Source organism: Stenella coeruleoalba (genome assembly GCF_951394435.1).
Source record: "Stenella coeruleoalba genome assembly, chromosome: 2".
Taxonomy (NCBI): Eukaryota; Metazoa; Chordata; class Mammalia; order Artiodactyla; family Delphinidae; genus Stenella; species Stenella coeruleoalba.
Window position 1 is genome coordinate 171,400,823 of NC_137147.1, and position 24,820 is coordinate 171,425,642.

Genomic DNA, 24,820 nt, shown 5'->3' on the forward strand with positions numbered 1-24,820 from the left:
TTTGATGGCACACTTACAAGTCATCTCTGAAATGCTCTGATGCACGATAAGGAGGCCTGAGTCTTCCTGACAGCTCTGCTATGGCGCTTCATCCACTCCAAAGATGTTACTGAGTCCTAGTATGTGCCAGGCCTTCATAGGCTCTGGGGTTGGCAGTGAACAGAAGGGACCAAGGCCAGGCTCTGGTGATAATAAGTGCTACGAAGGAAAACTAGAGGAGGATAAGGATGGTGACAGTGGTGGCTGTTACTCATAGAGAATGAATCTCGGGCAGATCCTTCGTCTCACTGGGCCCCAGTGTTCTCGCGTGTAAAATAGATTGATTCCGTGATCTCCTAGGTCTTCTCCGACCCTGACATTATGGGGTTCCACTAATCCTGGTGCTCATTTCCACTCTGTCCTCCTGCAATGATTAATGTGGCATCTCAAAATCACAGGAAAATGCTCTTTAAAAAAATGTACGGGTATTTAAAAAGGCATTTTATATATTTCTCCCTCCTGTAGAACCTGATGGAGCTTAGAGATATCTCAATAGCCCCTCATTTTGTAAACAGGAGAATGTGACCTAGAAGATCATATAGCAATTCTTTGACAGCAGTGGAACTAAGACATAGGATTAGTGAGTGTTTTGGTGTTTGTTTCTGTTTCTTTGAACATCTCCTCAGTGTAGAAAAACAAAACCTTAGTTATGGGATACATGCCTTTGAATGCATATATCCCTGTGTCCCTGCCGTGAGTGCTGGCGAGTATGTAGTAAGTGCTCAGTAATAAGTGAATGAATGAATGGTTGGGTTTCTGAGCGCGCTTCTCTGTGAGCGAATACTACTTGGGCTTCAGTGGCAGCCTGTTTAAAACATGTAGCAGACAGCACAAGGGTCAGGTTTGTCTGATGTGCGGAAGTGTCCCTGGACACAGAAACCAGAGCTTCACTTTACCAACACTTCAACTGTGTTATACTTCCTCCCACCCCGACATGCAATCTCAAAACTTTCTTTACTTGCTGTTGTCCTTCAGAAAGCAGAAAGGAAATGGGAAGAGAAAAGGCAAAATCTGGACCACTATAACGGAAAAGAGTTTGAGAAGCTCCTAGAAGAAGCCCAGGCCAATATTATGAAGTCAATTCCAAACCTGGAGATGCCGCCAGCCTCGGGCCCACAGCCAAAGGGCGATGCTCCAGTGGACAAGCTAGAACCTTCAGGTAAGGCGCTACCAGAGCTTTGTGGGCTGCTCACCCTCGGGTCAGTGCGGTGCCGCCCACATAGGCACAACCTCTCACTTCCTAAAAACCTCATCAATTAAAAGAAGAAAAGTAATTGGAGAAGCAAGCCCCAGGGGTCCCTAGAGCCTCCCTACTAGTTTTTGTTGTTTTATTGACTACTACTTTTTAGTTATAAACATAGTAGGGAAACTGTTCTGCGTTAGGAATCTACAACAATGCTCACTAAGGAAAAATGTAGCTCCCCAGTTTCTGCCTTTCCTACGAATTTATGACCCTTCACAGCACCAGCTGGGAGAATATGAGACCTGCATTTAAATTGAGAGGTTTTCTTAGAAAACGTCAGCTTTTATAGGGATATTAGATCACAAGGAGAAATCGCATTTTTTAAATCAAAATTATTAGATGGTATATTTAACCAACCGAAACTATGGAAATTAAGCATCAGTGTGTCAGTAATAATACAAAAAAGCTGTTAAAAAACTTAACCTGCTAAATCTTCAACCAATTACAAACCGTGTGCCTTATTCTCATCTTAAAATTACGGACAGTGTATCTCAAGTTGGTCAAAGAGGGAGCCTTTGTCATTACACATGAGAGGGAGACCAGAGCCCACCTCCAGAGCCCATTAGCCTGTGCCCGTCCCCAGAGGCAGCCATCCCGAGGCCAAGCTGCTGGCCTAGGACAAGACACATGTCCCAGTGGTGCTGGTGCCCTGTAACCTGGCACCCTCTACATAAGACAGGGACCGCCCACTACAAACAATCACTGGCTTGTCACCCTGATGACTTAGCCAAAGCTTCGTTACAACTTTCAGCAGGAAGTCCTCAAGCACCTCCTCTAAACAGCTCTGTTTCAGTTGCTCAGAAAAGACACACACACTCCTGGGAGGCCAGGCAGGCCTGTGTGTCCCCAGAGTTGGGACAGAGGCCAGCTGGAAGCTCTGTTCCCGAATTTCTTGTTTGACCACTTTTGTGAGCTCTTAGATAGAGTGTTGGTAAAAGGCTGAAGTGAAGAATGTTGGTAAAGGGCAGGAGTGAAGCTCTTTCCGTTTTGAGAGAGAAATGCCTTTTGGGGGGCATTTTTCTGGGGAAAGCTCAGCAGACAGCTTCATCTCCCAACCTTTGGTGTCAATACTGATTTGTAATTCTCTCATTTCTGCATTTGCTGCCTCCTTTTCTTAGCAGAGAACCTTTTCTAACCACATAACCGTGACCAAAACGATCCACTTTCTCCCTGACTTGTCCACTGACACCTTCTGCCTCTGGCTCTTCCTGGGCCAGATTCTACTCTAACCTCCTCTCCATGAATCCTTCCTGCCAACACTGCTTTCCAGACTCAGGGATGAAGGCTCTGCAAGCCATGCAGGGAGCTCTGACCCTTCATCTCTCCAAGTAACACTCAACTTTTTGGGGTAACAAGAGATTTGTTTAATAATAATAGGTAATACTTGCATAGCATTTACTATAAGCCAAGCACTCTTCTAAATGCTTTATGTATATCAAGCCCATTTGATCTTCACAACACCCTGGTGGAGATGATATTATTAGAATACGCGTTTAACAGATGGGAAAACTGAGGCAGAGAGAGGTTAATTAACTTGTGCAGGGCCTTTCTGCTTCAGGGCCTGTATTTTCAGTTATTGCACTATGAAGAGAATAGAGAAATTTTTCAGTCAGATTGCATCAAGTTTCTAGAAACACATTGGACTTTCTGGATGTTATCTCGAAAGATGATTTTGCAATGACACACTGTTTTCCAGAAGACCCTCCAAATTCAGAACAGGACTTGGACAAGCTGGGGGCTAAGTCCCCGCCTCGTCCTCCCCCACCTCCACGGAGGAGCTACCTGCCAGGATCGGGGCTCACCACCACGAGGTCCGGCGATGTGGTCTACACCAGCAGGAAGGAGAGTGCCACCACAAAGGTCTGATGGGTGAAGCCCTGGTAAACTGTCTCTGGGTTCAGATGCTGCCCGTAGACAAAGTCTTCTCTGCTCTCATTTAGAACATAAAAAGTAGTGAGGCAGAGAAGAGAAGTGGAGAATAAACTAGGTCTCCAAGGAAGTGCCATTGGACTAGGCGGCACTGTGTTCCGAGGTGGCACTGAACTAGGCTCTCAGGCACCTTTAAGACATGTGTAAGGAATGACCATTGCACGAAATTGCACAGATGGGAAAATGTCAGCCAGTGCTATAGGACTAGACTGAGCAACAGGAGTTTTATCCTTACTTGACTTTTAACTGTATGTGAAATGCAAATCACCAGCTACTTCCCCAGCAAAGCACACTAAGGTTGAAAACAGGGGCCTGAGGGGCAAGCCAAAGGAAGATCATCTTACAGAGGTAACTGAGATTAGCTAACATAGCTGTGGGAGTCTTCAGAAAGAGATTCAGAGAGCTTTAACTTCCACTTAACCTGGCAAGTTTTGTCATGTATGTTCAATGTAAAATACAATTTCCAAGGAGGGCCTTTCTTAAAGGCACTGAAGTTACAGTCTTATTATAATTCTTCAATCCGTTTGCCAAAATGACACCTTGGGCAAAGAAAAACCCAAACTAAATGCAAGTAGACAAAGCAGCCTTTCAGCTTGATTTGAAGAGCTAGGAAGCCAGTGCACCAGGCAGTGAGAGAACGTGTATTCTTTTGCAATCTGTCCCTCTTTTGCCAGCACCTGGGGGTGTTAAGCCAGTATCTGTGGTTTGACTCTTTCTCAGGCAAGCAGTGAAGATGCTGGACCAAGCCTGCAGGCTAGAGCCACAAAGTGTCCAGCAGAGGAGCCTGCTTCAGCCTGGGCCCCGTCACCACCACCTGTCACTACTTCCTCCTTAAAGGATGAGGAGGAAGAAGAAGGAGACAAAATCATGGCAGAACTCCAGGTATGTGGATGCGGTAACTGACGTGGCCGCCTGCCCTTCCCATCTGGGATTCTGGTTGTGTCTGACACCAGTTCATTAGCTAGAGAGGGCTGGGGAAGAGCCCCATGCCCCTGGGCCATGTAAGCTGCATCTCTGGCCTTGGCCTCCACTTTTCCAAGGTGGCACTGAACTAGGCTCTCAGGCACCTTTAAGACATGTGTAAGGAACGGCCATTGCACAAAACAACTCAGAAAGTTTATACCAAAAAATCAATCCCAAGCTTTCCTAGCGCTGGCTGCTAGGATTGCCTTTCCTTTCCTTTCCTTTCTTTCAGTGTGAAAATAGTCCCTGCTTCATTTTAAAAGCACTTAAGATGGGGATTAGAAATACCAACCATTGTCCTGTCTTCCCAAGGACTGAGTAAAGCCCCCTTCAAGTGGTGTCCCCTTCTTTGGCTTTAATTCTTAGAATGACAGGCCTGGAATCATGTGGCCCGTCTGTCCTCCATACCAAGTTTCCAGTCAGTGTCAATGTCATCTTTTCAGGGATTCCAAAAAGCTTAATAATTTTGTTTCCCATCTTCTTTGTTCTATTTGAGAAATGATACTTTACTTTTAGACTTTTATGTGTTAACTAATTGCCACAGTCTACTCCTAGGACTAAGGAGGGGGTACAGGGCTACACCCGAAGCTCATCCCGCATTCAGATCATGGTGTGAATCTGCCCTAGGTGTACATTCTAAGAACTCGTCTAATCAGTCATAAAACACAATTCCTGGACGACAGTCTGTTCATAAAGTATTTCATTTTGATCCATGAATTAACGTAGGATATTTTGCCGATTTGATGGTCAGGTCACGACCTCCTTCGGGCTCCAGCACATGTTCACTAAGGTACCGATGATTTTGTGCAGGCCCAGGGATCTGCCTTCTTCATTTGGAGGAGGGAGAACATTCTGACCATGTCACTTCCACCTCAACTCTTCTGCTCTGCTTCCCATGGAAGTAATTGCCAACATTAAGCACCTTGGGTTTTCCAGGGAAAACAGGGCTGCTGGTTTACTTGTCACATGCGTGAGCCCTGTCCAGCCCCATTAAAACTCAGACTGGCCTGAGACATCCCCTCCATCACAGTTTGCTTACAGGCTTTTAGATTGGTCAGAGAATTTCATTCATAGGAACCATAGATTTATAAAGTTACTGACTCATGGAACAGTTGAGAGCGTGGAGGCCTCCATCAGTTATCCACTGAGGGCCCTCTGACTAAGACACTGGTATGTCAGGGCTACATGTTGCTGGGCATTGGTGCTTCTCCTAAGATGTGTAGGCAGATGCTGGGGCCATTCATTGTAGCATTTGCCCCTAAATTATGGTATAAGTAACAAATATGGAGGGAGAAAGAACAAGATAGTGGAGTAGAAGGACGTTAGCTCACTTCTCACAAAAACACCAAAGTCACGACTGACTGCTGAACAACCATCAACAAAAAAGACTGGAACCTACCAAAAAAAGATATAGTACATCCAAAAATAAAGAAGAAGCCACAACGAGACGATAGGAGGGACACAATCACAACAAAGTCAAATCCCATACCCACTCAGTGGGCGACACACAAACTGGAAAATAATTATAGTGCAGAGGGTCTCCCACAAAAGTGAGAGTTCTGAGTCCCACATCAGGCTCCCCAGCCTGGGGGTCTAGAATTGGGAGGAGGAGACCCCAGAGCATTTGGCTTTGAAGGCCAGTGGGGCTTGGTCGCAGGAACTCCACAGGACTGGGGGAAATGGAAACTTCATTCTTGGAGGGCGCACACAAGGTCTTGTGCCCTCTGGAACCCAGGGAGAAAGCAGTGACTTCATAGGAGCCTGGGCCAGACCTACCTGCTAGTCTTGGAGGGTCTCCTGGAGAGGTTGGGGGGTGGCTGTGGCTCACTGTGGGGTCAAAGACACTGGTGGGGGCATACTGGGAAGTACTCATTGGTGTGAGCTCCCTGGGAGGCTTCCATTTTTACCTGCCCCACCTGACAGCCTGTAGACTCCAGTGCTGGGACACCTCACGCCAAACAAACAACCAACAGGGTGGGAACACAGCCCTAGCCCAAAGCCACCTCTAAACACACCCCTTCACACGGCCCTGCCCACCAGAGAGACAAGATGCAGCTCCACCTACCAGTGGGCAGGAAGCAGCCCCTCCCACCAGGAAGCCTGCACAAGCCTCTGAGGCCTCATCCACCAGGGGGCAGAGACCAGAAGCAATGGGAAGTACAGCCCTGCAGCCTGTGGAACAGAAACCACAATCACAGAAAGTTAGACAAAATGAGACAGCAGAGGAATATGTTCCAGGCAAAGGAACAAGATAAAACCCCAGAAAAACAACTAAGTGAGGGGAAGATAGGCAATCTACCCAAAAAAGAATTTGGAGTATTGATAGTAAAGATGATCCAAGATCTTGGAAAAAGAATGGAGGTACAGACTGAGAAGATGCAAGAAATGGTTAACAAAGAGCTAGAAGATACAAAGAAGAAACAGAGATGAACAATACAATAACTGAAATGAAAAATACACTAGAAAGAATCAACAACAGAATAAATGAGACAGAAGAATGGATAAGTGAGCTGGAAGACAGAATGGTGGAAATCAGTGCTGCAGAATAGAATAAAGAATGAAATGAGGACAGTTTCAGAGACCTCTGGGACTACATTAGGTGCACCAACATTTGCATCATAGGGGGCCCTGAAGGAGAAGAGAGAGAAAGGGCCCGAGAAAATATTTGAAGAGATAATAGCTAAAAACCTCCCTAACATGGGAAAGGAAACAGTCACCCAAGTCCAGGAAGCACAGAGTCCCAGGCAGGATAAACCCAAGGAGGAGCACACCAAGACACATATTAATCAAACTGACAAAAAGACAAAGAGAAAATACTAAAAGCAACAAGTAACATACAATGGAATCCCCATAAGGTCATAAACTGATTTTTCAGCAGAAACTTAGCAGGCTATAAAGAGGTGGCATGATATATCAATATTTAAAGTGATGAAAGGGAAAAACCTACAACCAAGATTACTCTACCCAGCAAGGCTCTCACTCAGATTTGACAGAGAAATCAAAAACTTTACAGACAAGCAAAAGCTAAGAGAATTCAGCACCACTAGACCAGCTTTGTAACAAATGCTAAATGAACTTCTCTAGGTGAAAAAGAAAAGGCCACAACTAGAAACAAGAAAATTACAAATGGGAAAGCTCACCAGTAAAGGCAGGAAATCATTCACACACAAATGTGATATCAAAACCAGCAGTCGTGAGAAGAGGAGAGTACAAGTGCAGGATACTAGAAATACATTTGAAATTAAAAAACAACTTAAAAACACTCATATATATTATACAGACTGCTACATCAAAACCTCATAGTAACCGCAAACTGAAAATCTACAATACACACAAAAAAGAAAAAGGAATCTAAACACAACACTAAAGTTAGTCATCAAATCACAAGAGAACAAAAGGAAGGGAAGAAAAGAGACCTACAAAAACAAATCCAAAACAATTAACAAAATGACAGTAAGAATATACATATCTATAATGACCTTACATGTAAACAAATTAAATGCTCCAAACAAAAGATACAGACTGGCTGAATGGATACAAAAACAAGACCTTTATATATGTTGTCTGCAAGAGACCCACTTCAGATCTAGGGACACATACAGACTGAGACTGAGGGGATGGAAAAAGGTATTCCATGGAAATGGAAATCAAAAGAAAGCTGGAGTAGCAATTCTCATATCAGACAAAATAGACTTTAAAGGACTGTTATAAGAGACAAAGAAGGACACTACATAATGATCAAGGGATCAATCCAAGAAAATATAACAATTGTAAATATATATGCACCCAACATAGGAGCATCTCAATAGATAAGGCAAATGCTAACAGCCATAAAAGGAGAATTCAGCAGTAACACAATAATAGTGGGGGACTTTAACACCCTACTTACAGCAATGGACAGATCATCAGACAGAAAATCAATAAGGACACACAAGCCTTAAATGACACATTAGAGCAGATGGACTTAATTGGTATTTATAGAGCATTCCATTCAAAAGCAGCAGAATACACATTCTTTTCAAGTGCATGCAGAACATTTTCCAGGATCACACACTGGACCACAAAGCGAGCCTCGGTAAATTTAAGCAAATTGAAATTGTATCAAGCATCTTTTCTGACCACAGTGCTATGAGATTAGAAATCAACTACAAGGAAAAGAAAAAAAAACACAAACATGCGGAGGCCAAACAATATGCTACTAAACAACCAATGGATCACTGAAGAAATCGGAGGAAATCAAAAAATACCTAGAAAAAACAGCCCAATCCAAAAATGGGCAGAAGACCTAAATAGACATTTCTCTGAAGAAGATATACAGACTGCCAACAGACACATGAAAGAATGCTCAACATCATTAATCATTAGAGAAATGCAAATCAAAACTACAATGAGATATCATCTCACACCAGTCAGAATGGCCATCATCAAAAAATCTAGAAACAGTAAATGCTGGAGAGGGTGTGAAGAAAAGGGAACCCTCTTGCACTGTTGGTGGGAATGTAAATTGATACCACCACTATGGAGAACAGTATGGAGATTCCTTAAAAAGCTGAAAATAGAATTACCAACAACCCAGCAATCCCACTACTGGGCATATACCCTGAGAAAACCATAATTCAAAAAGAGTCACATACCACAGTGTTCATTGCAGCTCTATTTACAGTAGCCAGGACATGGAAGCAACCTAAGTGTCCATCGACAGATGACTGGATAAAGATGTGGCACATATATACAATGGAATATTAACTCAGTTATAAAAAGAAACAAAATTGTTATTTGTAGTGAGATTGGTGGACCTAGAGTCTGTCATACAGAGTGTAGTAAGTCATAAAGAGAAAGACAAATACTGTATGCTAACACATACATATGGAATCTAGAAAAAAAAAGGCATGAAGAACCTAGGGGTAGGACAGGAATAAAGACACAGACCTACTAGAGAATGGACTTGAGGACACGGGGAGGGGGAAGGGTAAGCTGGGACAAAGTGAGAGAGTTTCATGGGCATATATACACTACCAAATGTAAAACCTATAGCTAGTGGGAAGCAGCCGCATAGCACAGGGAGATCAGCTAGGTGCTTTGTAACCACCTAGAGGGGTGGGATAGGGAGGGTGAGAGGGAGGGAGATGCAAGAGGGAAGAGATAAGGGGATATATGTATAGCTGATTCACTTTATTATAAAGCAGAAACTAACACCATTGTAAAGCAATTACACTCCAATAAAGATGTTTTAAAAAAAATACCTAGAGACATGAAAATGAAAACAGGACAATGCAAAACCTATGAGACATAGCAAAAGCAGTTCAGAGGGGAAGTATATAGCAATATAATCTTACCTCAGGAAACAAAACTCTCAGACAACATAATCTTACACCTAAAACAACTAGAGAAAGAACAGACAAAACCCAAAGTTAGTAGAAGGAAAAAAATCATAAAGATCAGAGCAGAAATAAATGAAATAGAGACAAAGAAAGCAATAGAAAAGATCAATGAAACTAAAAGTTGGTTCTCTGAAAAGATAAAATTGATAAACCTTTAGCCAGACTCATCAAGAAAAAAAGGGAGAGGGCTCAAACCAACAAAATTAGAAGTGAAAAGGAGAAGTTACAACAGAAACCACAGAAATACAAAGGATAATAAGAGATTACTACAAGCAACTATATGCCAATAAAATGGACAACCTAGAAGAAATGAACAAATTCTTAGAAAGGTACAATCTCCCAAGACTGAACCAGGAAGAAATAGAAAATATGAACAGACCAGTCACAAGTACTGAAATTGAAACTGTGATTTAAAAACTCCCAACACACAAAAATCCAGGACCAGATGGCTTCACAGGCAGATTCTATCAAACATTTAGAGAAGAGTTAACACCTGTCCTTCTCAAACTATTCCAAAAGATTGCAGAGGAAGGAATGTTCCCGAACTCGTTCTTTGTGGCCACTATCACCCTGATACCAAAACCAGACAAAGATATCACAAAAAGAGAAAATTACAGGCCAATATCACTGATGAACATAGACGCAAAAATCCTCAACAGAATACTAGCAGACCAAATACGACAATGCATTAAAAGGATCATACACCATGATCAAGTGGGATTTATCCCAGGGATGCAAGAATTTTTCAATATCTGCAAATCAATCAGTGTGATACACCACATTAACAAATTGAAGAATAAAAACCATGTGATCTCAATAGATGCAGAAAAAGCTTTCAACAAAATTCAACACCGATTTATGATAAAAACTCTCCAGAAAGTGGACATAGAGGGAACCTATCTCAGCATAATAAAGGCCATATATGACAAACCCACAGCTAACATCAACAGTGAAAAGCTGAAAGCATTTCCTCTAAGATCAGGAACAAGACACGGATGTTCACTCTCGCCACTTTTATTCAACGTAGTCTTTGAAGTCCTAGCCATGGCAATCAGAGAAGAAAAAGAAATGAAAGGAATCCAAATTGGAAAAGAAGAAGTAATACTGTCACTGTCTGTAGATGACATGACACTATACACTGAAAATCCTAAAGATGCTGCCTGAAAACTATCGGAGCTCATCGATGAATTCAGTAAAGTTGCAGGACATAAAATTAATACACAGAAATCTGTTGCATTCCTATACACTAACAATGAAAGATCAGAAAAAGAAATGAAGGAAACAATCCCATTTACCATCGCATCAAGAAGAATTAAATACCTAGAAATAAACCTACCCAAGGAGGCAAAAGACCTGTACTCTGAAAACTGTAAGACACTGATGAAAGAAATCGAAGATGATGCAAACAGATGGAAGGATATACCATGTTCTTGGATTGGAAGAATCAGTATTCTCAAAATGACTATACTACCCAAGCCAATCTCCAGATTCAATGCAATCCCTATCCAACTACCAATGGCATTTTTCACAGAACAAAAAAAATTTTTTTAATTTATATGGAAACACAAAAGACCCTGAATAGTCAATGCAAGCTTGAGAAAGAAAAATGGAGCTGGAGGCATCAGGCTCCCTGACTTCAGACAGTACTACAGAGCTACAGTAATCAAAACAGTATGGTGCTGGCACAAAACGAGAAATATATTCAATAGATCAATGGAACAGGATAGAAAGCCCAGAAATAAACCCATGCACCTATGGTCAGTTAATCTTCGACCAAGGAGGCAAGAATATACAATGGAGAAAAGAAAGCCTCTTCAATAAGTGGTGCTGGGAAAACTAGACAGCTACATGTAAGAAAATGAAATTAGAACATTCTCTTACACCACACACAAAAATAAATTTAAAATGGATTAAAGACCTAAATGTAACACTGGATACTATAAAACCCTTAGAGGAGAACATAGGCAGAACACTCTGACACAAATTGTAGCAATATCTTTTTGGATTCACCTCCTAGAGTAATGAAAATAAAAACAAGAATAAACAAATGGGACCTAATTAAACTTAAAAGCTTTTGCACAGCAAAGGAAACCATAAACAAAATGAAAAGACAACCTACAGAATGAGAGAAAATAGTTGCAAACGAAGCAACCAACAAGGGATTAATCTCCAAAATATATAAACAGCTCATGCAGCTCACTATCAAAAAAAAAAAAAGCTCAATCAAAAAATGGGCAGAAACATTAAAAAGAATGAAATAATGCCTTTTGCAGCAACATGGATGGACATAGAGATTATCATATTAAGTGAAGTAAATCAGACAGAGAAAGACAAATATCCTGATATCACACACACACACACAAAAAATTCCAAAATCCCACCAGGGTATTTACTGTTGCTTTCTTTCTCCAACAAGTAGTTATTTTCTTTAATTGATTAATTATTAGTGATGTCTTAATAAAGATTAATGAACACATAATAGTATTTATTGTAAACTCTACATTTATTTAAAAAAAAAAAAAAAAACAATGGGCAGAAGATCTAAATAGACATTTCTCCAAAGAAGACATATAGATGGCCAAAAGCACATGAAAAGATGCTCAACATTCCTAATTATTAGAGAAATGCAAATCAGAATTACAATAAGGTATCACCTCATACCAGTCAGAATGGCCATCATCAAAAAGTCTACAAAACAATAAGTGCTGGAGATGGTGTGGAGAAAAGGGAACCCTCCTACACTGTTGGGGGGAATGTAAATTAGTACAGCCACTATGGAGAACAGTATGGAGGTCCATAAAAAACTAAAAATAGAACTACCATACTACCCAGCAGTCCCACTACTGGGCATATATCTGGAGAAAACCATAATTCAAAAAGATACATGCATCCCAATGTTCATAGCAACACTATTTACAATAGCCAAGTCATGGAAGCAACCTAAATGTCCATGGACATATGAATGGATAAAGAAGATGTGGTACCTATATACAATGGAATATTACTCAGCCATAAAAAAGAATGAAATAATGCCACTTGCAGAACATGAATGGACCTAGAGATTATCATACTAAGTGAAGTAACTCAGACAAAGACAAATACCATATGATACCACTTATATGTGGAATCAAAAAAATAAATGATACAAATGAACTTACTTACAAAACAGCAACAGACTCACAGACTAAGAAAATAAATTTACGGCTGCCAAAGGGAAAAGGTGGCGGCAGGGGAGGGATTAATTAGGAGTTTTGGGTTAACGTATACACACTACTATATATAAAATACACACTACTATATATAAAATACACACTACTATATATAAAATAATCAACAAGGACCTACTGTATAGCATAGGGAACTCTACTCAATATTCTGTAATAACTTAAATGGGAAAAGAATTTGAAAAACAGGTATACGTGTAACTGAGTCACTTTGCTGTACACCTGAAACTAACACAACATTGCAAATCAATTATACTCCAATATTAAAGTGTGGTATAAATAATAAATAAATCATGGTATAAATAAATCATGACCTGGTTTGTTTCAAATGGATGACTAAGCACTAGATAACTTCTCATTTGTGAAGGGTGAGCAACAAGCACTAATGATCAAAGAAGTGAGGCGTTTAAGCTTGTGAATAATCTTGCACTAGCCCCCGAGAGAAGTAACTTTCCTTCTAGCCACTTAGAGCCCATCACTTGAGGATATTTCCCTCCACTGAAAGCTAAATATCTTTGATGCTTCCTTTGACTGAAAGCGTTACAAAGGCAGAGTATCTGGCTTCTTGTTATATTATTGGTGGTCAGGTAACAGTGGTGAGTGAAGTGCTCTGACCCTAAGGCAACCAAACCTCATTAGCCAGCCTGCTGCATCGAAGAGTCGGCCAGCGGCCATGCTGGAGCCTTTGCAGGCTCTCGAGTTAGACGCCTCCCCCACCCGCCAGCCCCTCTGAGGCAGGAAGGAGCAGCTGCAGCACCGCCCCCCCCACCCCGCCCGCCCCGAGTGTAATCGTAGCACAGCTTTCCTGCTCTGCGTCACCAGGCATCAGAAGAAACCACAAGCTCCCGAGTTCAGGGTCTAACAGCCCAACGGAAATGCCGAGTGGCCTTAGCAGGCAGAGCCCCGGGCACCTCCAGGGCCCGCGAGGACCGGGTGGGTGTCTAAGGAGGGAACTGGGAGCCAGCGGAGCGAGGGAAGGTCCCGGGCATCCGCTCCGCTAGTATTTTAAAACCTGTGCTGGAATGTTCACCTGGGGAAGGCGTGAGGTATTCTTTGTGCCTGCAGTTATTTCCAAATGACACTATTTGACATTAAGGAAATACGAGGCGATCAGTTGAAATTATTCACTTCAACAACTGCTCTTTAATCCTGCCTGCGCATTAGAATAATTTGAGTTAAAAAAAAAAATCCTACAGCCCAGAGAGTCTGACTTAATTATGCTCTGGGTGAGGCCTGGGTAACAGTATTTTTTTTCAACTGGGTGTCATGTAGCCTGATTGAGAATCACCGATTTCAGGACATTTCGCTGCTTGGGTTACCGTCTCTCCTGCTCTCGCGATCATATATATTGTCACTTCTTTTCTGCCCTATAGACACAGCAGATGCTTTCTCTCTGAGAACCGACCTCCCTCACTCAGTGTTCACAGGAGTGGCCCTGGGCTCCTATAACTACGATCCATCATTAGTTTTCAGAGACAAGTCTTTGGGGGTCAGGCAGCTCCCAGGCCGCTCAGAATCACTTGCGTGCTAAAGGGGTTGCTTTATTCTACGTGAGTCAGAACTACCCAGGGCACAGGAGTATGTTGCTACTGCAGACAACGAATTGTTAAGGATTACTTTCCTTTTAAGGTTTAATGGTTTGCCATATCTTGTGCCCTTTTATAATGAAGAGGAAGAAAGATAGATAGCTTCTTAATTCATTTACATATTCAGCATTTTTTAAAGGTCAAAGCCCTTTAAAAGAAGCCCTACTAAATGCAAATCAGGTTCACCCGGACAGGAAGAAGGGGCGTTCTTTTCAAAGGCTCTATCCATTTAATCTTAGCCTGGACCAGAAAATAAGGAAGCCTTTGGCCCGGGCTTTGCTGACCTGAGGTCAGATGGGGAGCCGGTTTTCAGGGCGCTGACGCCCTGGCATGACCCGCATGTAGGACCCGGCCGGGGTCTCGACCGGGAGATCCTCTGGATTCCCTGCCTGTTCCCTCTGACCTCCTTGCTGCACTCGGATCCCTATTAACTCAGTGTTTTAATTCCTTAGGCATTCCAGAAGTGTTCCTTTATGGATGTAAATTCAAACAGTCACGCTGAGCAGTCCCGGGCTGACAGTCACGTTAAAGACACTAGGCCGGGGGCCACAGCCCTACCCAAGGAGAAGAAGGTAACGTGGCAATTACACGTTGGCCACCCGGTGGGCCGCCCTTCTTTCCTTGCTCTGACACTAATACCGCTCTGTGCTTGAGCTTCTGTGCCTTCTCTTTTTTCCTCACCCTTCTTTTTTTTAAACTAATGGAGACACAGCTTGGGGTTTCACCAGCGATCTCTGGCTCAGGTTTCCTGAGCGGACGCTGTGTTCCTGTGCACAGCACACAACAGTATATGCAGAATTCAGGCATTATCTTCCCAAACCAAAGATACACATACACCTTCCAAGATTTTCCAGAACAATGCTGGTGGAACAAATGGAAACATCAACCAAGTAGGTAGCAGTTTTTCTAATTTGTATCATGTCTTCTGGACCAAAGACATCTACGTTAAAAGTAGGTGAAAGCTTTAGGGGCTTCCCTGGTGGCGCAGTGGTTGAGAGTCCGCCTGCCGATGCAGGGGACGCGGGTTCGTGCCCCAGTCCGGGAAGATCTCACATGCCGAGGAGCGGCTGGGCCCGTGAGCCATGGCCGCTGAGCCTGCGCGTCCGGAGCCTGTGCTCCGCAACGGGAGAGACCACAACAGTGAGAGGCCCGCGTACCGCAAAAAAAAAAAAAAAAAAAAAGTAGGTGAAAGCTTTAGATTCCAGGAAGAGAATGCATAGCAGAGCTGTCTATCCGCCATCCACAGGCGTATCCATGGAAACATACACACATGTATTTGCACACATGTTCGAGGATGCCAAGCAGAGTTTTTGTTACTCTTAGAAATTCTCAAAGTGTACCTGCCAAGGTAGTAAGTTCAGTATCGTTTTAGTGCTACTAAACTTTGTGGCATTCTCATGGCTTCCAAACAGACATCCAGGCTCTGAAACAGAGGTCACTATCATGACATAGAACTTTAAGGAGAGGAGATTAACCTGCATATTTGAACTTCAACTTTGTAAGTTGAATCTAGAGCTTTTGTGATTTTTGGAAATAGCGCCATCTTATTTAAATGAAGCCTCTGTCTAAACTTCAGGGTAAAAAGCTTATCATGACCAACTCAAGTCTTAACATTTTTTGCCAGGAACTTGTATCTTAGAATTCAAAGGTTCTAGCGTCCTTTAAATAAAGTCAAACAAATCAGCCATAATAGATAGCCCAGTAGTCACTCCGCATAGGTGCCTCAGTGCAGGAATAAGTAAGCTCAGTGAAAGAGATACAGGATCACACAGTCGGAGGGCTATTCTAGCAGAGTCCTTCAAGAGATGCAGTCCTGGGGCTCACAGCTCTCAGCCGTGCAGCCCCCCGCAGAGGCTGACCTGGTCCCCCCCGGCTCCCAGCTTTCCCAGAGCCCTCGTGTAAACTCCGCCAGCCACGGATCTGGCAAGTGGAGCTGTTAACCAGGCGATGGGGATGGGGGCTCTCTAGGCACGGGGGAGATTAGGAGACTATCTGGATAAATCCTTCTTGTGAGGGAAACCTCCTGTTAATGGGAATTGAACCCATAATTATCACACTGGAAATACGTTGCTGCTTCAGTCTGTGGGCTTTCCTTCTGTGGCCTTATTAAAGCCAAGTCACAGAAGGTCCTGGCGGGTCCTGAGTTATGTGCTGTACTTGGGCCAGTGTGACCGTTTCTTTCAAACACTGACCCGGAGCTTCTCGAAGATCCCTCTGGAGACAATCATCATCTCATTGTAGAATTTTGCTAATTTGCTAAAAAGCTGCATGGGGTTTCTTGCCCTGCAATTAGAAATCCATATTCCATTGATCACACTGATCTCAATCAAGGTCCATCAGATACTAAGCAGGTCTGTACTGAATGCCCAACACCAGGGCATTAAACACTAGGTTTAGTTACAGATGCTTTTTCTGGATAATTATACTCAGTAGACTGATGTACTTCACAATAACCGTGACTATCAGACCTGTCCCCAAAGTATTGTCCTTATTAACCTCTTCCTGGGCTATTCATCTACCCTTCTATAACTCAAATGTTTCTTAAAGTTTTTTTCCTCTTATTATGAAGTGCTAGTCTAGTACTTACTTTTATGCAATTTTTCTATAACTTAATGTTTCTAATTTTGGTTTCTTGCCCAAATGCATATGGTCCCTGCTTCACCAGTTGTCTGAACAACCCAAACCTCGGGGCCCCAAAACAGATATTAATGAGGCTTAACTAGCTTTCCTGCAGAGTCCTGACTATCTAAGACTACCTAAGATATCGTTGTGAGATTACATGACGACCGTGAACAAGTTACCCTGGACAAAGCTGAGGCACTTCCTTTGATCCAGGCCTTCATTTTTCTAGCCCACTTCCAAAACTGCTGGGTCATGTGAAACCTACACTTGACATCTTTATCTTACTGACTTTCCATTGGAGGATTCCTGCTAGTAGATCTGTTTTAAAATACGTATATTGCCGGGTGGCATTTGAAATATTTAACAGTGGGTATGACACGGGCCCTGACCAATCAGAACAGATGCCAGCCCTAACCCCCCAATCAATGAGGCCAGCAGAACAGCAGCCCTGCAGATTCCAATTCCTCCTGTGACTCAAGGGTAAAGTCGCACTCAGGTCCTGGCATGATACGCTGACTCCCTGTTTGGAGCTGAAACCTCATTTGTTTTTCTTCTTGCAACGTTTACTTGATGCATTAGTTGTTGATTCTAAATTTAAAATCCCACCAAAGAGATGATATTGTTCCACCGTAGCAGCTGAATCTCGTTGCTCTTGTTTGGGGCCTGATGCGGCCGAGGGGAAGTTGAACAGGAGGTGTTTGGTGGCTCGTGCACCTTGGATCCTGTGCCGTATTTCCATGTGATTAATACTGACTTTGTTGTCTCTGTGCGTGATTGCTTGAATGTGTACGGACATTCTTTCTGGTTTTAACCAGGCAGCAGGATCGCTCTAGGCTGTCATCGGTGGGAGCCTGGGTTCTTGCGCTTCGTTATGTTGTCACTGCTTTAACCCAACAGGCTTCTTGGGATCGTGTCCCATCCTGTTCTAATCACCTCTTCCTCTTGGGCTTCTACAGCCAGAAGAAAGGACAGCAGTGCCTTGGAAGTGACAAGGCACGGCTAGTGGTAGCATGGCGGCAGGGCCCGAGGCTACCGATACACCCGTGCCTGGTGGAGCATTCTCCATACCCGGTTCTCACTGCTGGGCTCTTACCTTCTGAATCTCTTGGCGAGAACCTCAGAAGTGCAGCTTTCCTCGGCATCAGAGCACACAGAGAACCAAAGCTGAATCATGTAGTTAAAATATTGTACCTGATGACCTATTTGGTATAAATACCCAGAAATGAGAATTGAAATTTCTAGGTCAAACAGAAACCATTTTAAAGGGTTTTGATTTGTTTGTACCACCAGAGGGCCAAGCAGAAAAACTGTAGAGTACCCAGATCTTCATGGATGAAAGCCGGAGTCTTTGTTAATGGGTATTATATTAAAAATTCTTGTCTCTTCAAGGAAAAGCTGAGTCATGTTGTCACGGTCACCACTTGAGCCTCAAATATCTGTTTTGTAAATGTTGAGATGACATCTTGGTAGCACTGTCACTCTGAACTGGGATTTGAGCATCTTGGCTACGATTAGTTTGAAGGTTATTTTGACACTTTACTTGGCAAGTTTAAGTACAAACTGCAAGTATGTTTTCAAATCTGTGATTTGACCAGGGAAAACTGGGTTTTTTTCATCTCAAAGTACCATACCCAAGCAATGCAGAGTCGTTATAGGACAATCCCCAAACAAGAAGCAGAGATGAGACTGAAATATGAAATAACTAGTTGGCAGAGACGTGAAAACTTTCCTGGTCTAGTTCCTTGGTTTATAAGCAAGAAAACTGAGGCCCAAGGAAGTGAAATGACTTGCCTAAAATAACACAGTTAAGTGGCAGATCTGGGTTAGAGTCACAATCTGCCTGCTCGTGTATTGTGCTTTCTACGATGCCATGCCACTCTTCTGGTTTTAGAGTCGGCTAAGCTCACAGTCAGATGTTGAAAAGAGGAGGTGTTGGTCCAGAACTGGTCCCTTTATTCTCTTAACTGCTCCTCCCACCAAAATTTGAAATCCTTGTAATATTTTGCTAATTGAGATTTTCATCTTGTGCAAACACAGGGCATTTTTGGAAGTTGGAGAACCAAGCCACCCAAGGTAAACAGAGCTGTAGGCTTTGGACTGGTGTGTGACGAATGTGCTTGGCCCGCATGTTTTGAAGTGTAATTAAAGAAACAATCTAGTTGTAGCCCACTTTGGGGGGGTGTGGTTTTGTGGAGTAACATGTCCTACACTGTTCTACCAGAATTTGGAATTTTTCCACGAAGACGTACGGAAATGTGATGTTGAATATGAAAATGGCCCCCAAATGGAATCCTGGAAGGTGAGTCCACCAGATCTGTGTTCCAACTGATACCATGCAGATTAATTCCCTTCCTTTGCAGATCCATTTCTGATCACTGTGTGTGGTTTCCCTCCTCCACTCTCCCTCCCAGGTTACCGCAGGGGCTTCCATACCTAGTGACCATCCTAAGTGGGAAAGAGGAATGGAGAATAGTATTTCTGGTGCAGCAAGAACATCAGAATACAAAACTGACATCTTAATGAAGGAAAGTTCCATATCCACTAAGAGTTTACTTAGAGACGGTAGAAACTATTCCCAGAAAAATGTGTCCAGGGTCAATTCTAGTTTCTCTGGCGTTAGTTCCTTAGAAGATGAAATCAACAAAGGACCTAAAATCTCAGGGCAGCCGTACCCTGTGTGTGACACTGAGAATCAGAAGATGAATTATGGGAAGACAAAGGGGGTGATCCAGCAAGGACAAGAAAATACAGATAAGTGTCACCTTCCCTCTCCCACTAGATCAACCGAATCGACTATTCGTGATGTCAAAACTCAAGACCAAGAGGTTCCCTTGACAGAGTTTGGCCAAGTTGTCCTGAGACCGAAGGGAGCCAGGCCTGCTAACCTGACGCCTGATGAGGATGGGGAGTCCACAGCAGGCTCTCCCACCGAGGAGAGTGCAACCACCGACAGCATTGCCTTCATGATCACCAAAACCGCGGTCCAAGTTCTCTCCAGCGGGGAGGTCCGCGACATAGTGAGCAAACAGGGGCAAGATGTACAGACGGTCAACATTGACGCCAAAAAAGAGACAACTTCCCAGCAAGAAGGCACTGACAGTGAAGAGCCGGTCGTGTGCCTGGACAAGAAACCCGTGATCATCATTTTTGATGAACCCATGGACATCCGGTCCGCATACAAGAGACTTTCAACCATATTTGAGGAATGCGACGAGGAATTGGAGAGAATGATGACAGAGGAGAAGATAGAGGAAGAGGAGGAGAATGGAGATACTGTGGTCCAGAGTAACACCTCCCAAAAGTTTCCTAAGGAGGGGGCCTCGGGCAACCTCGGAGCAGGGCGGGAGGCTGAGAGTAAATTCCAGCCGCACTTCCTTTCAGCGGAGACCAGGATGTCAGGAGGACAGGACGTGACTAAAACCGAGCAGAGCAAGTTCAACCCAGCCGATTCTCCAAGTTCAGAAAGCCAGGGCGACACGACCGATGACCAGTTTGAAAGCCCCAAGAAAAAGTTCAAATTCAAATTCCCAAAAAAGCAGCTCGCCGCTCTCACGCAAGCCATTCGCACGGGAACCAAGACGGGGAAGAAGACGTTGCAGGTGGTGGTCTATGAAGAGGAGGAAGAGGACGGCACTTTGAAGCAGCACAGAGAAGCCAAGCGCTTCGAGATCAGCGGGTCTCGATCCGAAGACACCCTGAAAAGTATGCTCAGGAGACTAGAGCAGCCCAGTCTGGAGAGCACAGCTCCGATCTCGAGAACTGATGAAATCAGAAAAAATACCTACAGAACGTTGGACAGCCTGGAGCAGACCATCAAACAGCTGGAAAATACGATCAGTGAGATGAGTCCCAAAGCCCTAGTTGAGACCTCGGGTTCCTCCAACAGAGAGTCTGTTGCAAGCTCATCCCACGTGGCCCAGGAGGCCTGTCCCCAGTCCTTGCTAGTCCTGGATGAAGCTCCCACTGCCCTAGAGCCCCCCTCGTCTGTACCTTCGGCTTCACGTAAGGTATCTTGGTCTGACGGAAAATGAAAAGAGCCAGCTGCTTTCTTAAACCTGTCATAATCACCATTAGCGAAAGTGTCTTGTGATTTACTTGCTTCCTTTCAGGTGGCTCGTTTCGTTTGGTTTCGTTGTCTGTTCGCAATGATCCTTTCTCTCACACTTTCTCCCTCGCCTTCAGAACAACAACAACTAGGTGTCTAACAGCTAATCGATTCTGTTTTTACCTCTGTTGCTGACTGGTGTTGGGAAAACCGCAAAGGATGCTGGGTCAGCCATTTGCCGTTGGAGTGATTGCTCTGATACTCACATTAAAATCCGTTTGATCAGTAGTGGAGCAGTGTTATTCTGTTTGATTCTTCAAATTAACCCCAGTAGTGTCTCCTGATGTCCGTCTCCTAGATCTGTCCTGCATGTAGGGCTGTGGCTTCTCACGTTGAGCTTCTCTGCGCACAGTGGGGCAGCCTCGGGGGTAAGCCGCTCACACGCGTCCTCTCTCTCCCCCACTTGCTGCTTCTCCCCACAGGGCTCCACGGGAACCCCTCAGACGAGCAGGATGCCGATCCCCATGAGTTCCAAGAACAGACCCGGAAGCCTGGACAAACCTGGCAAGCAGTCCAAACTGCAGGATCCCCGCCAATATCGTCAGGTAGTTTTACCTTAAACCCAATATTGGATGGACACTCTTGCGCTTAAGAAGCAAGTCACTGACTTAGTTTATACCAAATATTGCATTTTTCTTTGTAAGATACCGTTTACGTACACGTCCTGGATCTGGGGGCATGAAGAGAGTCTCAAAGCCTCTGTTGAATTTCTCACCACTCTTTTGCATGCTCGCAATAAAACAGCTTTTACTTTGTGACTCCAAAGTTGACCTGTTAACATAAGGTGGCGGGCCAGGTGGCTTTCCTTGGGGGAGTGTAGTGGTTCATCAGAACACCTTGGGAAACCGAGACAGACAAAGCCGCCCTGAAAGTCTCCAGCACTAACGTGTACGTGGACGGCATCGCACTAGAGGCCCATTAACACTCCGTCACAATGCCTCAGCCCCGCCCCAGTAACAGCCCTCACGCAACCCTCACGTCTCCACCCAGCACCCGGAGACGGTAGTAGAATGATGTGCCTGTTCTCACAAACACTCTTCTTCCTTCTTCCCTGTTCTGTACACCCTCTGCTCTGCACTTTGGGGGTTTCTCCCAGGTCCAGTACAGCACGACAAGACTTAGCTCAGGCCTTGAACTGGTTTGGTGTGGTGTCTTTGATTTAATGACTCTCAGAAGGGCTGTGTTGCCAGGCCCTGTGGATTGATGGTGTTACCAGCTTTCTGACAAACTGTCTCCTGCCGTCTTTATTTGCAGGCTAATGGAAGTGCTAAGAAAGCTGGTGGGGACTGTAAGCCTACTTTCCCCTCCTTACCTGCTTCTAAGATTCCAGCCCTTTCTCCCAGCTCTGGGAAAAGCAGTTCTCTGCCTTCTTCTAGTGGTGACAGCTCTAACTTCCCTAATCCACCTGCTACTAAACCATCGGTTCCTTCTAACCCTCTCAGCCCCCAAACAGGACGATCTGCTCCCTCTGCCTCCCTCATCCCCTCTGTCTCTAATGGCTCCTTGAAGTTTCAGAGCCCCGCTCACACAGGTAAAGGTCACCATCTCTCATTCTCACTGCAGACTCAGAATGGCCGAGCAGCCCCTCCTTCCTTCTCCTCCTCCCTGCCCCCCCCTGCCTCCCCAGCTTCACTGAATCAAGGTGCCAAGAGCATCAGGACCATCCATACTCCTAGCCTCACCAGCTACAAGGCACAGAGCGGAAGTTCAAGCAAAGCCACCCAGTCCACAGCAAAGGAAACCTCTTAAAGGCCAAATCCTATTAGGCACGAGTCGGAGTTGCATTTAAGAAAAAAAAAATTTTTAACAGTCTTCGACAAGTGTTTTCACAAGAGAATGTAACATATCGCTGTACTGTTTGAGGTTTACTGCTAAGTATGTGCTAAATACTGGATTAATAGATTTCAGTAAAGCTTGTTTGTTTTTTTACTTTGTCGCTGTTCTAATTACATAGTGTTTACTGTCTCTATTCAATACCTGTTAAATGAAGTAAGCATGTGTTACCAGAAGAGAGTATGGCAGGAGAGAAGGGTGTGGTGAGACAAGAAAAAAAATGTATGAAGCATGTAAAACATGTACGATTCCAAAATTTTAGTATGTTTTGTATAAAAATATTTTTCATTACGGAGACTAGACGTGAACAGAGAAATACACAGGTGTGACTATACAAATTGTAAAACAGATACTATAATATTTCCTTTTATTTTAGTGTTATTTAGCTTTATTACAGATTTCTATTTTTGTCAAAACTTCATGGTTCCTTTCGAGATCTTTTTTGCCAAAACATTTTGATACTGTAGCCTTGTACATTTGAAAGTAGCATGCTAGACAATAAGCCAATGAACTTCTGCACAAGCCAACACAGAGGCACATGTGGAAGGCAATGATCAACCCTACTGCACTGCCATGAAAATTATGTATAATAATTTGCCGGCCCAAGCAAGCTAGTTCTGTTCTGTTTCTTTTTTCTCTTTTCTAACATATTGGGATTCGCTAGTTGTTTTCTTTGCAGTATCTAAATCCTTCCTTTGTTTTCTGAGACCTGGTAACCCACACTCTTGCATTGTGGATTTTAGAATGTACACTTCTGTACGGTTCTGTAAACTGATCAATTTTTGTAAATATATAAATAGACACCAAAAATACTGTATGTGACAGCACATAGAGTAGTTTTCCCACACCAAAGTTAATTTTTATGCATGCTTTAAAAATATATCTTGGGATGGGCAGAAATGGAACTTCCTGGACATTTTTAAAAAGCAACAAGTTTGCACAGCTAGAGTGTTTTTGTAAATAAATGTATTTGTATAACACAGTTATGTAATATACAGAACTATAAGCAGAGACTTTGCAAAACTAAATAAAGGGCTGCATGCTTATTATTTTTTGTACCTTGTCCCTATAACTACCTCCTAGTCAAAGAACGCAACCGTTACCAAGTTAAAAGGTTTTGGCTTTGAGGGCATGGTAAGTAAACATGTAACCAGATGCAAACTGCTTTTCTGAAAGTTGTGCTTTTCTTTTTTTCTTTTTAACATCTCTGTTGGAGTATAATTGCTTTACAGTGGTGTGTTAGTTTCTGCTTTATAACAAAGTGAATCAGTTATACATATACATACGTCCCCATATCTCTTCCCTCTTGTGTCTCCCTCCCTCCCACCCTCCCTATCCCACCCCTCTAGATGGTCACAAAGCACCAAGCTGATCTCCCTGTGCTATGCGGCTGCTTCCCACTAGCTAGCTATTTTACGTTTGGTAGTGTATATATGTCCATGCCACTCTCTCACTTTGTCCCAGCTCACCCTTCCCCCTCCCCGTATCCTCAAGTCCATTCTCTAGTAGGTCTGCATCTTTATTCCTGTCCTTCCCCTAGGTTCTTCATGACCATTTTTTCTTTTTTAGATTCAATATATATATATGTGTGTTGGCATATGGTATTTGTTTTTCTCTTTCTGACTTACTTCACTCTGTATGACAGTCTCTAGGTCCATCCACCTCACTACCAATAACTCAGTTTCATTCCTTTTTATGGCTGAGTAATATTCCATTGTATATATGTGCCACATCTTCTTTATCCATTCATCTGTTGATGGAAACCCATGCACATATGGTCACCTTATCTTTGATAAAGGAGGCAAGAATATACAGTGGAGAAAAGACAGCCTCTTCAGTAAGTGGTGCTGGGAAAACTGGACAGCTACATGTAAAAGAATGAAATTAGAAAACTC

The 24,820-nt window shown here is 43.5% G+C and overlaps 1 protein-coding gene across 16 annotated transcripts in view; it reads left to right on the plus strand.

The window, feature by feature from the left end:
* Positions 1 to 23,993, plus strand: part of KIAA1217 — a 497,403-nt gene extending 473,410 nt beyond the window's left edge. For 8 of the 16 annotated variants that reach the window (XM_079912079.1, XM_079912077.1, XM_079912066.1 and 5 more), the window contains 8 exons: positions 1,015 to 1,198; positions 2,979 to 3,142; positions 3,932 to 4,093; positions 14,818 to 14,937; positions 19,209 to 19,286; positions 19,399 to 20,994; positions 21,515 to 21,637; positions 22,347 to 23,993. In XM_079912079.1, coding sequence (XP_079768205.1) covers positions 1,015 to 1,198; positions 2,979 to 3,142; positions 3,932 to 4,093; positions 14,818 to 14,937; positions 19,209 to 19,286; positions 19,399 to 20,994; positions 21,515 to 21,637; positions 22,347 to 22,841 — 2,922 coding nt within the window. In that variant the 3' untranslated portion in view covers positions 22,842 to 23,993. Of the gene's footprint in view, positions 1 to 1,014; positions 1,199 to 2,978; positions 3,143 to 3,931; positions 4,094 to 14,817; positions 14,938 to 19,024; positions 19,061 to 19,208; positions 19,287 to 19,398; positions 20,995 to 21,514; positions 21,638 to 22,346 lie in introns of all 16 variants that reach the window. The other 8 variants (XM_079912069.1, XM_079912070.1, XM_079912071.1 and 5 more) reach the window with 5 other exon arrangements.
* Positions 23,994 to 24,820: the final 827 nt, after the last annotated feature.